Source organism: Dendropsophus ebraccatus, chromosome 15, assembly GCF_027789765.1.
Source record: "Dendropsophus ebraccatus isolate aDenEbr1 chromosome 15, aDenEbr1.pat, whole genome shotgun sequence".
Taxonomy (NCBI): domain Eukaryota; kingdom Metazoa; phylum Chordata; class Amphibia; order Anura; family Hylidae; genus Dendropsophus; species Dendropsophus ebraccatus.
In genome coordinates this window covers 45588531-45605740 of record NC_091468.1, presented here as the reverse complement: position 1 = coordinate 45605740, position 17210 = coordinate 45588531, and the positions used below count along the sequence as shown (strand labels likewise).

At 50.6% G+C, this 17210-nt stretch overlaps 1 protein-coding gene across 4 annotated transcripts in view; it reads right to left on the bottom strand.

Annotated features, from left to right (window-relative positions):
- USP34 (ubiquitin specific peptidase 34) overlaps window positions 1–17210 on the bottom strand; it is a 129344-nt gene that overhangs the window by 20943 nt on the left and 91191 nt on the right. For all 4 annotated transcript variants that reach the window (XM_069955088.1, XM_069955087.1, XM_069955086.1 and 1 more), the window contains 7 exons: window positions 12494–12547; window positions 11148–11243; window positions 10900–10964; window positions 10740–10815; window positions 2885–2932; window positions 221–286; window positions 54–134 (listed from right to left, as the gene is read on the bottom strand). In XM_069955088.1, the coding sequence (XP_069811189.1) occupies window positions 54–134; window positions 221–286; window positions 2885–2932; window positions 10740–10815; window positions 10900–10964; window positions 11148–11243; window positions 12494–12547 (486 nt within the window). The remainder of the gene's footprint in view (window positions 1–53; window positions 135–220; window positions 287–2884; window positions 2933–10739; window positions 10816–10899; window positions 10965–11147; window positions 11244–12493; window positions 12548–17210) is intronic.

Sequence of the window (17210 nt, the reverse complement as noted above, 5' to 3'; positions counted from 1 at the left end):
CCAATAATTACCCCATATAATAGGGCCCTAAGTTATTCACATTTTTGCCTCACCTGTCTGACAATCTGATTCGGGCACTTGATCAGTATCTGCATTGGCCACCAGTCATCATCAGCCATGCGGTCCAAGAACCACTGGGATACAAGACAAGAACAAGAGGTCAGCGCAGCTGAAATGTCACATTGTGGTATACAGTGTAGTTATATAGTAAGTAACTTACCTCACAGGCCGCCTGGCTATTGTTAAACTGCTTTGTCAGTAGCTCAATCCACTGAAGCATTGTGGGCTAAACAGAGGAAGATAAGACATTATATTTAAAATAAATAGATGTCTGTAATACACTGCATATAACCTTATATTTGTCTTTATATGCACATACATTACAGAGCTGGATCATTTCTTATCACATACAGAACTCTTATATAGAATCTTAGGAATACTTTATCCTGTCTGATCACAATGTAACTTGAAGTCTGATATGTTTCTATGGCCAATGCCCCTGTGCTGTTCTCCCACCTGTCTAGCCTGATGCCTATAATATTCCCTTGTACTATGACCTCCATTCTCTGTGGGCACAAGCTCCACACTGCCACCTCCCAGCTGGTTTTGTATACTTAATGTAGGTAACTTGTCTGATCTGTGGGACATGTGTTATACAGATGGGGAAACTGAATGGATACATTATACATTTGAGGGAAAAGGTTCTCTACTTATTGGCATAACCACTGCTTCATATAAGCTGTGTGTGCACATTTACACAGAATGGCTGCCAATCATTAATGGAGGACATAAATGGAACCAAATATTAGATTCATGTTGCCCGAACCACATGTCATAAAGGCGGTCTCTCTAGTGGCTTCCGCATGCCCTGTTGGCGTTAACTGAAAGCTCTCTCTCTAACCAAACAAGAAAAAATAGTTCCCTTTAAATTATCTGAAGTGGCTTTGATAGACATGCCTGTCACAAACATGGGGCATCATCTCCTTAAATTAATAACTAAATATTAGAGGGGGTTTCCAATTAAAACTTACTTGTCCCCTATCCACAGCAGACAATTAAGATTTCAGGGGGGTCCGACCTCAGCGATCCTCAGGTGCCCCCAGCGATCTCCAGATCGTCCCCCAGCTGTGGTCCCCTATCCAAGCAGGTTTTAATTGGAGAACCCATTTAAACAAACTTCTTACAAGTGAGAAGTACGAACACCTTAAAGGGTGTAAAGGGTAAATTTAGCGGTTTTTATATCTTATTTTATATCATACGTCATGGTGCTTGTTCAAGTAAAAAGTCATCTTTTATCAACTGCAGATTGTGTTAAGTGGGCGGGGCCTCGCGGCACTAGTGCCACTTAGCCCCGCCCACAATTGGCCCCGCCCCTGGCCGACCATTGGAACAGGCTGGCCGAAAGGTCATCTGACTGTGCAGGGCTGACGGTGCAGTTGCGGGCGGGGCTAAGTGGCACTAATGCAGCGAGGCCACACCCACTTAATACAATCTGCAGTTGATAAAAAGACACTTTTTACTTGAACAAGCACCATGACGTATGATATGAAATAAGGTATGAAAAACGCTAAATTTACCGTTTACACCTGTGTAGAGATGTCAGAATGCACAAAGAGGGTGACAGTGTCACTTTAAGCACCCATGACATATCGGTACACCAGAAGGTCCAGAGGCTCTATGAAGCAACACCTTCACTTATGGTAAGAGATATGGCCATACTTCTAGCTGGAAATAGTCAGTAAATGTTAGGTAATAAAGCCAAAAGGGATATAAAAAACACTGAGGTTTTAACAGCGGTTACTTGGCTGAATCATTATACAGGCAAGAGTTCACATAAGGAGGAGACACTGCACCTATATAACAATGAATGGTTCCTAGTACTCACAGGAAAGCTGCTGTGCCGTCAACCCGTTTATGGTTGGGGTCCTCACAGCTGGCCGTCCACTGACCATACGTTAATGGTCTATCCCATGGGTCTCCAATATGTGGCTCTCCAGCTGTTGCCAAAACCACAACTCCCAACATGACCGGACGACTAAAGCTTTGGATTTGGCTGTCCAGGCATGATGGGAAATGTAGTATTGCAACAGCTGGAGGGCCTCAGTTTGGAGACTCATGGTCTATCCTATTCTTAACCATGTGATGAATATCCCCTGTGCTTAACCTTACATACAGACTTAGTCAACAAATTGCAAAAACACTCTTTTTGGTTAACGCTTGTAGGGAACATGGAGTATACCATAAGCAAGTGTTCAGGCGATCTGGTGTGCAAATAACTAGAGGACAAAATGTTATAAAAATTCTGAACTGGAGGAAGAGAACGGGGTACTGGCCCAAGGAGGCACGTGCTTACATAAACATCATAATAGGCCTCAACTAAGGTGGCTATGAATGCTATTTGGAGAGTACCCCTCTCTCTGTTTCTTACCTTCCTCCCCAGTATTCTCCAATCCTGATTCTTCTTTGTTGACTGACAGCACCAACAGAGCAACAAAGATTGTTAGAATCATACAAGCGTGCGGGGGGTTACTAGGGAGGAAGGGAAAGCTATGGCCGTATCTGCTCTATTAACTAGATTTCTCAAATATATAAAACCAGATTGGAGAATAAACTCATACAGTACATATAATACCCGTGTGTAATATGTAGAGGGCCAACAAAAGAAATAAAAAAAATGAATGAATTTAAAAAATCATCAGAAAGTTCAGGTGGTTTAAACTCTATGATGCCCAATATTTGCTACCCCTGATACAACATACTTAATAACTAGTTTGGCCCATTACGCAACAAACATTATGTAAAACATAGTTATGTTTGCATTGTGTTTAGCAAATAACATCTGTAATGTGAACAATACACATAAAACAGGCAGCATGAAAAATACCTTCTCTTTTGAATGAATGAACGTCTCCAAAACAAATGAGGTACTAAGCTGTAGGAGGAAAAGATGTGAATTAGCATCAGCTTTAATCAAGAACGTAATTCTACTATAACCCCCCTCACCTATGAACCTGTCAGCAACTTTTTTTTTTTTTTTTTTTTTTTTTTTTTTTTTAAGTGCTGGTAGTGTGATGTAGGCCATTTAATACAAGTCTGGGATGTGTGTGTCTGATTTTTTTAGGTTTTCAGATAATAAACTATGTTTGCTGCCTGCGCTGTATTAAAATAAAGTAGTTGAAGTCACTGGGGCGTTACACAGCGCCTCCCTGCATCCAACTCTCCCCCCATTGGAAGCACGCCTCCTGCCTGATTGACAGCCCTCTTAATTAAGACGTTAGCTGTCAATCATTAGCCAGGAGGCGTGCTTCAAGCAGCGAGAGGTGTGAATGCTGAGAGATAACAAAAGTTGCTATGTGATGCCCCAATGCCTTCAGATACTTAGTTTACAAAGAGCACAAGCTGCAAACAAAGGTTACTTTCTCGTGCGTCTTATTGGGGGACACAGACACCATGGGTATAGGCTGCTGCCACTAGGAGGCTGACACTAAGAAAAAACAAAACAAGTCGGCCCCTCCCAGCAGGCTATACCCGCCCACTGGCACTGAGCTAATTCAGTTTAGCTTAGTGTCAGTAGGAGGCAGACGCAGGTCTGGTTGCTCCAGACCAGTTTCTGCTTGTATTTTTTTCTGTGAATTTAACTTTTCTTTTTACAGGTCGGGGCACGGTGGGTCATTAAAGACTCACCCTGATCCCCCCCTCATGCAACCAGGGCACAGACCCTAACTGGAAAGGGGCTGTTTACCCTAGGTTGCCACCGGCCGGACCCAGCGCCCAGGACACAGACTAGCCCTGCTGTCTGCTTGTTCCTCCATGCGGACTTGCTCCGCCAGCCCCTGCCCGCCCAGCCCCCCAAAGTTGCGCGCGGCAGCGCGGCACAGTGCCGGCAGAAGATCTTTGGGCTTCAAAGGGGTAAGTAGTTCCTCCCCGGCTCTCTCTCGTGGCCCCGGACTCTCCCGTAGGTTTTTCGGGTCCCCCAGTCCCCTCCAGCGGCCTATTCTGTTGCCTGCCCACCCGCCCGCCGCCCCCGCCCGCCGCCCCCTCCCCCATGCGCGTCCGGCTCCCGTGTCCCCCGCGTCCTCTTCTCCTGCGGCGTTCCGGTCTTCCTACCGTCACCGCATGCGGGGGTCGGGTCCTGGGATGCCGGTCTTTGTAGGTGCCGGGTGCGGGGCCTCCTCTTCTCCTACGGGCCGCGACTTCCGGGGTCCGGCCCGTGACTTCCGGTTTCGCGGCCTCTTCTGCCCGCACGCCGCTCTTCCCGGTCTTTTTTTTGTATTTCCCGCGCGCGGTCTTCTCTCCCGCGCGGGCCAACACCTGACGTCATCACGCACGTGACGCGTCGCTCCGCACGTGACGCGCTCCTGTGCAGCCCGGTCGGTACAGCAGACTGCAGCTCCTCGGTCGGCAAGAGCCCTCATTCTGTGGGACTACAGCCCCCAGCCTGCCGTTTTCTGGCCAGCTTCTTTTGCTCATCTTGCCCTCAGCAGCCGTCCTGTGCCCTGACCGGACCTCGGCCTCTTTCCGGATTTGTCTGGTAAGGCCTCTCTGGGACTCTTATGCCTGTGTGTTTTCTGTTACTGTCCTGAGTTTTTCACTGTATGTTTTTCTGTTATTCTGCAGGCTTTTTTGGTTACTTCTTAGTCTCCAACAGCTGCCTGCCTGAAGGAATACACTAGCTGGCTGGTTTTTTCTTACTAATATATATATAGATATATATTTACTTTTTCATTATGTCTGACTCAAGATCTGAATCCACACGCCGCCAGCATCCTCCTCCTTCCTCTGTTACTTACTATTTCTGTACGTCTTGTAACACTAAATCTGCTTCTGGCCACTCTCAGCCTCTCTGCGCTGCTTGCTCCATGCAGTCCTGTTCGTCTTTGTCCCCTACTCAGGACCCCCCACCGGAGTCTGAGGAGTCTGCCCCGGCCTGGGCGCGCTCTCTCTGCCAGTCAGTGTCGCAGATGGCTCAGTTGTCTCAGTCTGTGGCGGCCGCCCTCGACCGCCTGTCTGCTTCTTCTTCAGCGCCCGTCCAATCCCGCCCGGCAGCCAGTGGCGTCCGTCCCGGCAGGAGCCGCTCCCACAAGCGTCCTCGCCGTGCCTCTTCTCGCTCTTCCTCTGGCTCCCCTGGAACTAGCCTGGCCCCTACGCATCTCTCTCCTAACAGGCGATCCCATTCGCCTGGAGATCTGTCGGATTCAGAGTCGGTTTCCAACTCTGATCCTGAAGATGTTTCTCCCGCGGCTTCCACTGTGGACAGCCTTGTGGCCGCAGTCCGCGATACCTTCCAGTTGAAGGATGCTCCGGACCAATCGCCTTCTGATGAGGTCATTTTCCATAAAAGCGGCCACCGTGTCCGCAGCACTTTCCCCAGTCACAAGGAATTTGATGACCTGTTTTCCAAATTTTGGAAGACCCCAGACAAGCGTTTCTCAAAGCCTAAACACTTGTCGGTTCTTTATCCTTTCCCCGAAGACCTCGTGTCTCGCTGGTCAGGTCCACCTTCAGTGGATCCTCCGATCTCTCGGCTGACCAAGGTCACGACTCTTCCGCTGGACAATGCGTCGTCTCTTAAGGATTCCACTGACAGACGCACCGAGTCCTTAGCTAAGTCAGCTTTTGAGGCCTCTGGCTCATCTCTCCTTCCCACACTTGCCTCCACTTGGGTGTCTAAGTCCATTTCAGTGTGGGCTAAGCAACTGAGGGACGGCCTTACATCTGGCGTATCGGCCGAGGACTTGGCCGACCTCGCCCAACAGATTCAGGACGCGGCTCAGTACCTCTGCTCGGCTTCTCTGGACGCTGCAGCCTGTTCGGCTTTTGCGTCGGCCAATATTGTAGCCATTCGCCGGTCTTTGTGGCTTCGTGAGTGGCGAGCTGACAACGCTTCCAAGCGTTCTCTCACCAGTCTTCCTTTTGCGGGCTCTCGTCTCTTCGGGAAACGTCTAGATGACATTATTTCTGATGCCACAGGGGGGAAGAGTACCAATCTTCCCCAGCAGCGCCCCAAGCGTCAGGATCCCCGTCGCAAACCAGGCTCCTTTCGTTCCTTTCGGTCGCTTCCGCCGTCTCGCTCCGGAAAGACGGCGGCCACTCAGAACAAAAGGTCCGGTTTCTCTAAGAACCGTTCTTCCTGGCAGGCGCGATCTGCCGCCTCCCGCCCACCTTTTAAGCCTGGCACCTCCAAGCCCTCCTCCTCCTGAAGGTTTTCCCCCACCCGGATCTCCTCAGGTGGGCGGCCGCCTCCTGTTGTTCCAGGAGGTCTGGCTTGCTCATGTTCAGGACGCCTGGGTGCGAGAACTGATCTCACAGGGTTACAAGATCGAGTTCGTTTCCGTTCCCCGCGATCGTTTTTTCCTTTCTCGTCCCCCCAGGTCCCCTGCCCTGGCGGACGGTTTTTTCCAGGCCATCCCTTCGCTCCTCTCGAAGGGAGTGATTGTTCGCGTCCCTCCTCTTCAACGGTTCCGCGGGTTCTATTCGAACCTATTCGTGGTTCCGAAGAAGGACGGTTCGGTACGTCCGATTCTAGACCTCAAGCGTCTGAATCGTCACGTCCGACTATCTCACTTCCGGATGGAGTCCCTGCGTTCTGTGATCGCATCTCTGGAGCCAGGCGAGTTTCTTTTTTCGGTGGATATTCAGGACGCGTATCTTCACGTGCCGATTTATCCTCCTCATCAACGTTTCCTGCGTTTTGCAGTTGGGGAAGAGCACTATCAGTTCGTGGCTCTCCCGTTCGGCCTGGCTTCGGCTCCGCGGGTTTTCACGAAGACCATGGCGGCTGTCATGGCTCTTCTTCGGGCTCGAGGTGTCTCAGTAACCCCTTACTTGGACGACATACTCGTCAAAGCCCCATCCAAGGACCAGAATTTAGAGAGCCTCCATATCACCCTGGATACGCTCTCTCGCTTCGGTTGGCTGCTCAACCGTTCCAAGTCCTCCCTGGTCCCTGCCCAGTCCATCGTTTTTCTGGGAATGCGTTTGGATTCAGTACAGGCCCGCGTTTTCCTTCCAGAGGACAAGTTGCAGTCCCTTCAGGTCAATATCAGAGCTCTTTGCAGCCACCGCCCTGTGTCCATACGTTCCTGTATGAGGGTTCTGGGGAAGATGGTGGCGTCTATGGAGGCGATCCCTTTTGCCCAGTTTCATTCCCGCCCCCTGCAGCTCTTCCTGCTGTCAAGGTGGGACAGGTCACTCCCCTCTCTAGATCAGAGGGTGAAACTACCGGCTCGCCTCCACCAAGACCTTCAGTGGTGGTTGCGGTCTCCGAGCCTCTCTCTGGGTCGCTCCTTCCTCCCCGTTCATTGGCAGATTGTGACCACCGATGCCAGCCTGCGGGGCTGGGGAGGGGTTTGGAACGATCTGACGGTTCAGGGAACCTGGTCGTCCAAGGAAGCTTGCCTCCCCATCAACATCCTCGAGCTGCGGGCGATTCGTCTCTCCCTTCTGCACTGGCAGACACAGCTCCACGGTCTCCCCGTTCGGGTGCAGACAGACAACGCCACTGCAGTGGCTTATGTGAATCATCAGGGCGGGACCCGCAGCAAGGCCGCCATGATGGAAGTGGCGCTGATCCTCTCCTGGGCGGAGAAAACCGTGCTTGCCTTGTCCGCTGTTCACATTCCGGGTGTGGACAATTGGATGGCCGACTATCTGAGTCGTGCACGGGTGGATCCAGGGGAATGGACCCTGCATCCCGAGGTGTTCTCCCAGATCTGTCGCAGGTGGGGGACACCGGATGTGGATCTGATGGCGTCTCGCTTCAACCACAGACTGCCGAAGTTCGTCTGCCGGACGCGGGACCCTCTGGCTCTGGCCTCGGACGCCTTGGTGATTCCCTGGCGTCGGTTCAGCCTCCCTTACATCTTTCCCCCTCTCCCGCTTCTGCCGCGGGTGGTGAGAAAAATAAAGTCGGAAGGACTTCCGGTAATCCTCGTGGCCCCGGACTGGCCACGGCGCGCCTGGTACACGGATCTCGTGAACCTCGCCGCCGACGTCCCCTGGCGTCTACCAGACCGGCCGGATCTTCTCACTCAAGGTCCACTCTGCCACCCGCGTTTAGCCACGCTACGTTTGACGGCGTGGCTGTTGAAACCTGGATCCTGAAATCACGCGGTTTCTCTGATGCGGTCATTAGGACCATGATCAGGGCCCGGAAGCCTGCATCGGCAAAGATTTATTATCGTTGTTGGAGGGCCTTCCTCCGTCACTGTGAGGCCTGTTCTGCGCCTCCACTTCCCTTTTCTCTGGCGCGACTCCTGGCCTTCCTTCAGGCAGGCCTGGAAGCAGGCTTAGCTCTGAGCTCTCTTAAGGGCCAGGTTTCTGCCCTTTCAGTTTTTTTCCAGAGACCATTGGCGTCAGTTCCCCAAGTCAGGACTTTTCTCCAGGGAGTGGCGCGCATTGCACCTCCTTATCGGCACCCAGTTCCCCCGTGGGATCTGAATCTCGTCCTGGATGCTCTGCAGTCTCCTCCGTTTGAGCCCCTCCGGGAGGTGCCCTTGGCCATCTTGTCCTTTAAGGTGGCTTTCCTGGTGGCGGTTACGTCTGTCCGGAGGATTTCGGAACTGGCAGCCCTTTCTTGCCGTCCTCCCCTGCTGGTGTTGCACCAGGACAAGGCGGTGCTTAGGCCCGTGGCTTCCTTCCAGCCCAAGGTGGTTTCACCTTTCCACCTCAACGAAGATATTGTTCTTCCCTCTTTCTGCCCGGCCCCCTCTCATCCAAGGGAGCGCGCGCTCCACAAGCTGGATGTGGTTCGCGCCCTGCGCATCTATCTCTCCAGGACAAAGTCTCTTCGACACTCGGACTCTCTTTTTGTCATCCCTGAGGGTCCTCGAAAGGGGTCAGCAGCGTCTAAGGCGACCCTGGCCCGCTGGGTCCGCTCCGCCATCGCTCAGGCTTACCGGAGTAAGGGTAAGTCGCCCCCGTTCCGGATTGCAGCTCACTCGACTCGTTCGGTTGGGGCTTCCTGGGCCATTCGTCATGGGGCCTCAGCTCTTCAACTCTGCAAGGCCGCCACGTGGTCCTCGCTGCACACCTTTTCTAGGTTTTACCGTGTGGACACGTTTGCATCGGCCGATGCGAGTCTGGGCCGCATGGTCTTGCAGGCAGCAGTGGCTTCCTCCTCTTCTTAGTTCCACTCTGTTTCTTCCCACCCAAGGGACTGCTTTTGGACGTCCCATGGTGTCTGTGTCCCCCAATAAGACGCACGAGAAAGGAGGAGTTTTTACTCACCGTAAACTCTCTTTCTCGTAGTCTTCATTGGGGGACACAGCACCCTCCCTCTGTTGTCTGATTAAGGTTGCCTGTTGGCCTGTGTTTTTTTCAGATTTTGAGTGTGGACTGTTTTTTCCTTTATCTTTATTTCGGCTCCTCCTACTGCTTTTTCACTACTGAATTAGCTCAGTGCCAGTGGGCGGGTATAGCCTGCTGGGAGGGGCCGACTTGTTTTGTTTTTTCTTAGTGTCAGCCTCCTAGTGGCAGCAGCCTATACCCATGGTGTCTGTGTCCCCCAATGAAGACTACGAGAAAGAGAGTTTACGGTGAGTAAAAACTCCTCCTATCTAAAACCCTATTGTACAGACACATATCATGCACATGTATAGAATGTATATTAAATGACCTACATCACAGTGCCAGCAGTTTCACCTTCCAAGCTGGCGACAGGGTTTCCAAGCTTAGAAAATCATGGCTGTGTTCTTCTAGAAAACAACACTGCTCTTGGCCTGTAGTTTGGGTGTTGTTTTGCAGCTCAATTCTATTGGAGCTGGCGACAGGCGAGAGGGGTGGTTTTTGGGAAATAAAAGAAAAGTAGCTGTGCTTTTTCTAATCCTGCAACCCGTTTAAAGAATGGGAGTGATCTGAGTTAGGGTCCTATTCCCACAGGGGTAATCGGGTGAATCATATTGCTCCGTCGAATAGAGACAATGATCAGCCGATGACACGATTTATTTAGGTTCAAACCTAAAATCATCGGCACCGACCGCGCATTGCTGCGTCAAATAGCTATGCGGGGCAGGCGACTGACAATTTCACAAGCAGCAGACTTTACCTAGCATGTTGCAGGGCTTCTCTTGTGCTCCTTCTTCCTCCTGGTCCTGCGCGCAGCAGCAACTTCGGTGCAGCCTCTCTTAGCTGACAGACCTCTCAACCAATCACTGGCCAGGACAGCCGCGGTTAGTGACTGGCTGAGCGCACCGAAGCTGCTGTTGCCAGTGGGACCTGGAGGCAGAAGGAGCGCAGAAGAAGCCCTGCAACATGTTTAGGTAAAGTATGGTGTTTAAACAAGGGCTGCAAGAACATTGGTAACGATGTGCCTGCAGCCCTAGCTAAACGATTACCGGGCCCGTGTAATAGGCCCAGCAAACAATGGCCAATCTAGCAGATCGGCACTTGTTTACATTATTGATCGGGCCCCCATCGGCTGGTGGAATAGGACCCTAAGACTCATTTTGAGCCTAGTATAAATTCAGATGAAGAGGGGTATGGTGCCCGTAGGATTCCACTTTAAAAACATGTTGTGGCCCTTTGCAGAGTACAGTGTATTAGACTAAGCTTTACTACGCAATGGAGGATGAATACTGGAGGCCTGGGATACGTCCAAGCACAGCTAACCCTGCAGTGCTTTCAGTGAATGAGACACATATGTGCCTGCAATGTATCAGCCAATTATGATCTCATCATTTCTAGGTTACTAGTACAAAAACAGGCATGCATGTGTATTGCTTGTACACACAGAACTTTACCTTAGCAGTCATGAGTGATACTGCTTTGGGGTCTGGTAACGTGCTTGGGATACTGCTGCACAGCTGCCACATAAACCTAAGAAATTAAGAAAAAAAGTTGAGTTCTGTTTAGGTAGCCGTTGAGAACATAAAGTAATGTCTTCCATACAACAATGCTTACCCAAAATATGTGTGCTCAAATATATTCTTGTCCTGTAGAAATTGCATGTTGTCATGCCAAATCCACTGCAAAAAAATATAGGTCATAAATGTTAATTTTGCTGTAGTAATATGCTTCATAACCAAGAACTGATGGTGTAAATGGCTACTTTCTAGCAAACTAAAAATAAAACTGGTACATTTACAAAACAAAAATGGATCTGTACGCTTCAGAGTAATAGCGCATAAATCATATTAAAGATTACATGCCTCGAGAAGTTCTGAAGAAACATCAAACTTTACTTCTTTGCTGGTTTCCTCCTCTGGTTCCACACGTTTATAGAACAGCATATATGCACTGTGGGTCTACAAAGGGTTGAAATGAATAATATTAATCATAATCATCAAGTATTGGCAGCTCCTACCACTCGTCTGGAAATGCAGCTGCTCCGAAGCATGGCTTTGCTTGGCCACCACCATTGGTCATAATTAAAAACAAAATTTACCAAAAAAAAAAAAAAAAAATGACCTCAATTTCCCTTAATATTTGTCTTCTGTTTGTCTTCTGAACCCACTAGAACATGGATATCAGACAGTGACCCTTTAATTGTTTAACAACTACAATTCCCATCTTGCCTGAACAGCCAAACACAATGCTTTGTCTGTCCAGGCATAATGGGAAATGTAGTTTTACAACAGCTCAAGGGCTACCTGTCTGACTCCCCTGCACTAGAAAGCTGGGCTGTTCCAAGAAATGAAACAGTCAGTAAAATATCTAATATGCACAGCACAGCAACGCTTCTGGTATGGAAATTAAACCCAGCAGGAGAAAACCGTGGGCATCACAGTGGGGGATTTATGAAATACACATTTTTCATGTTCTGTTACTTTTTTTTTGCTATGATTGATACAAAAGAAGTTCGTGAAGATGGAAAAGCAGAGGTTGGACAAACCATATTCAGGCATGTGCATCATATGAACACGTCAACTTCAAAGCGGACTGACACAACAACATAATGTGTCGTCTGCTTCTGGCTTTGTTAACTATGTATGCAGACACTGTGGAAAGTGTCTGATAGCCAATGGTCAGATATTACTGACCAGATATTATTCCTGCTGTAAATAAAAATAAAAAATGGCTGGAAACCCCCTCTAAAGTGAGCATGTCATCACTTTCATGCTGCCTAAACCACAGATAAATGTAGGCTGTCCCGGTGGCTTCTGTATGCTCTTTTGCGGCCTTGATGAATAGATCTCTCTGTATATCCAAAAAGGTAAAATGGCTAGTGGGATTTGAAGAACCTGCCGGGTACCACTACAATGACCCGTGGTTCAAGGTGATGAGAGGAAACTCCTGGATAAGCTTATAGTGTATATGCAAATGTGCAGTTCCAGAAGGGCGGAGTATGATCTTTTTGGTGTTCTTCAAATCCCTGAGTATTGCCCCCTCACCCTCTGTACCAGCACTATGGGCTCTATTACACTCTATTATTGCCCTGTGTCACAGCCAAATATCTAATAGGGCCTTCATTTTTGAACCGTATCAATTTTGCCTGACGCCTTCCTTGAAAAATTTCTGCATCATTTACTTAATACATACATCATTCCTTACATACCTTTTCAAAAGAGAAGTCCATAAATTTGTCTGTTACAGAGTCATAGGTCTTTGTCTACGGGCAAAAGAAAAAGTAAGTTTTACTAAAAAGACAACTGAATTGCATGTTATGTTACATATACAGATGAGGAGTTATACTAACTAGAGATGAGCCAATTTACAGAATAACCAAGTGAGTCGCTTCATTATGTCAGTAGTCTGCTTATCAGCCTGCTGCCTTTTGACTCTCATCCATAGGTGCTGGGAAAAGCTGGATACAGTCTTGGGAAACTGGGAGAAGTGTCCTAGGACTGCATTCAGCTTTCCAGGCACCCGGGGAAGAGCGGCAGTGAGTTAAAAGGCAGCGGGCTTATGAGCGGATTTCAGAGACAATTAAGTGACTCGCTTCATTATTACTGTGATTTGGCTCATATCTAATACTAACAAAAATAAGAAAAAATAATGAAATATGTAAAATCCAAAAAAAAATAAAAAATAAAAATAAATAATTTTATATATATACTCAGTGCATTTAGGCATGTAGACATGGTCAAGACAATCTCCCGCAGTTCAAACTGAGCATCAGTATGGGGAAGAAAGGTGATTTGAGTGCCTTTGAACGTGGCATGGTTGTTGGTGCCAGAAGGGCTGGCCTGAGTATTTCAGAAACTGCTGATCTACTGGGATTTTCACGCACAACCATCTCTAGGGTTTACAGAGAATGGTCCGAAAAAGAAAAAACATCCAGTGAGCGGCAGTTCTGTGGGCGGAAATGCCTTGTTGATGCCAGAGGTCAGAGGAGAATAGGCAGACTGGTTCGAGCTGATAGAAAGGCAACAGTGACTCAAATAGCCAACCGTTACAACCAAGGTAGGCAGAAGAGCATCTCTGAACGCACAGTACATCCAACTTTGAGGCAGATGGGCTACAGCAGCAGAAGACCACCCGTTACTAGCATGGTGTACCTAATAAAGTGGCGGGTGAGTGTGTGTGTGTGTATATATATATATATATATATATATATATATATATATATATATATATATATATATATATCTATATCTATATCTATATCTATAGAGACAGGAGAGAAGCCGCACTTCCGAATCCAAGTAGCGGGTGCTTGTACAGAGTAAGTCCCTTGGCTAGGGATCCCAATAGATACAAAAACGAAATTCCGCAGCACACCAGCATGAGGTGAAAAAAAGGAGGAGTTTTTACTCACCGTAAACTCTCTTTCTCGTAGTCTTCATTGGGGGACACAGACACCATGGGTATAGGCTGCTGCCACTAGGAGGCTGACACTAAGAAAAAACAAACTAAGTCGGCCCCTCCCAGCAGGCTATACCCGCCCACTGGCACTGAGCTAATTCAGTAGTGAAAAAGCAGTAGGAGGAACCGAAACAAACAGAAAGAAAACAGTCCACACTCAAAATCTGAAAACACAGGCCAACAGGCAACCTTAAGACAGACAGAGGGTGGGTGCTGTGTCCCCCAATGAAGACTACGAGAAAGAGAGTTTACGGTGAGTAAAAACTCCTCCTTTCTCGTGCGTCTTATTGGGGGACACAGACACCATGGGACGTCCAAAAGCAGTCCCTTGGGTGGGAAGAGACAGAGTGGAGCTAAGAAGAGGAAGAAGCCACTGCCGCCTGCAAGACCTTGCGGCCCAGACTCGCATCGGCCGATGCAAAAGTGTCCACACGGTAAAACCTCAAAAAGGTGTGCAGCGAGGACCACGTGGCGGCCTTGCAGATTTGAAGAGCTGAGGCCCCATGACGGATGGCCCAGGAAGCCCCAACCGAACGAGTCGAGTGAGCTGCAATCCGGAACGGGGGCGACTTACCCTTACTCCGGTAAGCCTGAGCGATGGCGGAGCGGACCCAGCGGGCCAGGGTCGCCTTAGACGCCGCTGACCCCTGTCGAGGACCTTCAGGGATGACGAAGAGTGAGTCCGAGTGCCGAAGAGACTTTGTCCTGGAGAGATAGATGCGCAGGGCGCGAACCACATCCAGCTTGTGGAGTGCGCGCTCCCTTGGATGAGAGGGGGCCGGGCAGAAAGAGGGAAGAACAATATCTTCGTTGAGGTGGAAAGGGGAAACCACCTTGGGCTGGAAGGAAGCCACGGGCCTAAGAACCGCCTTGTCCTGGTGCAACACCAGCAGGGGAGGACGGCAGGAAAGAGCTGCCAATTCCGAAATCCGCCGGAGAGACGTAACCGCCACCAGGTAAACCACCTTAAAGGACAAGATGGCCAAAGGTACATCTCGGAGGGGCTCAAACAGAGGAGACTGCAGAGCATCCAGGACAAGGTTCAGATCCCACGGGGGAACTGGGTGCCGATAAGGAGGTGCAATGTGCGCCACTCCCTGGAGAAAAGTCCTGACTTGGGGAACTGACGCCAAGGGTCTCTGGAAAAAAACTGAAAGGGCAGAGACCTGGCCCTTAAGAGAGCTCAGGGATAATCCAGCGTCCAGGCCTGCCTGGAGGAAGGCAAGGAGTCGTGCCAGAGAAAAGGGAAGTGGTGGCGCAGAACAGGCCTCACAATGACGGAGGTAGGCCCTCCAACAACGATAATAAATTTTCGCCGATGCAGGCTTCCGGGCCCTGATCATGGTCCTGATGACCGCATCAGAGAAACCGCGTGATTTCAGAATCCAGGTTTCAATAGCCACGCCGTCAAACGTAGCGTGGCTAAACGCGGGTGGCAGAGTGGTCCTTGAGTGAGAAGATCTGGCCGGTCTGGTAGACGCCAGGGGAAGTCGGCGGCGAGGTTCACGAGATCCGTGTACCAGGCGCGCCGTGGCCAGTCCGGGGCCACGAGGATTACCGGAACTCCTTCCGACCTTATTTTTCTCACCACCCGCGGCAGAAGCGGGAGAGGAGGAAAGATGTAAGGGAGGCTGAACCGATGCCAGGGAATCACCAAGGCGTCCGAGGCCAGAGCCAGAGGGTCCCGCGTCCGGCAGACGAACTTCGGCAGTCTGTGGTTGAAGCGAGACGTCATCAGATCCACATCCGGTGTCCCCCACCTGCGACAGATCTGGGAGAACACCTCGGGATGCAGGGTCCATTCCCCTGGATCCACACGTGCGCGACTCAGATAGTCGGCCATCCAATTGTCCACACCCGGGATGTGAACAGCGGACAAGGCAAGCACGGTTTCCTCCGCCCAGGAGAGGATCAGCGCCACTTCCATCATGACGGCCTTGCTGCGGGTTCCGCCCTGATGATTCACATAAGCAACTGCAGTGGCGTTGTCTGTCTGCACCCGAACGGGGAGACCGCGGTGCTGTGTCTGCCAGTGCAGAAGGGAGAGACGAATCGCCCGCAGCTCGAGGATGTTGATGGGGAGGCAAGCTTCCTTGGACGACCAGGTTCCCTGAACCGTCAGATCGTTCCAAACCCCTCCCCAGCCCCGCAGGCTGGCGTCGGTGGTCACGATTTGCCAATGAATGGGAAGAAAAGAGCGACCCAGAGAGAGGCTCGGAGACCGCAGCCACCACTGAAGGTCTCGACGGAGGCGAGCCGGTAGTTTCACCCTCCGATCTAGAGAGGGGAGTGACTTGTCCCACCGTGACAGCAGGAAGAGCTGCAGGGGGCGGGAATGAAACTGGGCAAAAGGGATCGCCTCCATAGACGCCACCATCTTCCCCAGAACCCTCATACAGGAACGTATGGACACAGGGCGGTGGCTGCAAAGAGCTCTGATGTCGACCTGAAGGGACTGCAACTTTTCCTCTGGAAGGAAAACGCGGGCTTGCACTGAATCCAAACGCATTCCCAGAAAAACAATGGACTGGGCAGGGATCAGGGAGGACTTGGGGCGGTTGAGCAGCCAACCGAAGCGTGAGAGCGTATCCAGGGTGATCTGGAGGCTCTCTAAATTCTGGTCCTCAGATGGGGCTTTGACGAGTATGTCGTCCAAGTAAGGGGTTACTGAGACACCACGAGCCCGAAGAAGAGCCATGACAGCCGCCATGGTCTTCGTGAAAACCCGCGGAGCCGAAGCCAGGCCGAACGGGAGAGCCACGAACTGATAATGCTCTTCCCCCACTGCAAAACGCAGGAAACGTTGTTGAGAAGGAAAAATCGGCACATGAAGATACGCGTCCTGAATATCCACTGAAGAGAGAAACTCGCCCGGCTCCAGAGATGCGATCACAGAGCGCAGGGACTCCATCCGGAAATGAGATAGTCGGACATGACGATTCAGACGCTTGAGGTCTAAAATCGGACGTACCGAACCGTCCTTCTTCGGAACCACGAATAGGTTCGAATAGAACCCGCGGAACCGTTGAAGAGGAGGGACGCGAACAATCACTCCCTTTGAGAGGAGCGAAAGGATGGCCTGGAAAAAACCGGCCGCCAGGGCAGGGGACCTGGGGGGACGAGAAAGGAAAAAACGATCGCGGGGAACGGAAACAAACTCGATCTTGTAACCCTGTGAGATCAGTTCTCGCACCCAGGCGTCCTGAACATGCGCAAGCCAGACCTCCTGGAACAACAGGAGGCGGCCACCCACCTGAGGAGATCCGGGTGGGGGAAAACCTTCAGGAGGAGGGGGGCTTGGAGGTGCCAGGCTTAAAGGGGGGGCGGGAGGCGGCAGATCGCGTCTGCCAGGAAGAACGGTTCTTGGAGAAACTGGACCTTTTGTTCTGAGGGGCCGCAGTTTTCCCGTAGCGAGACGGCGGAAGCGACCGAAAGGAACGAAAGGAGCCTGGTTTGCGACGGGAATC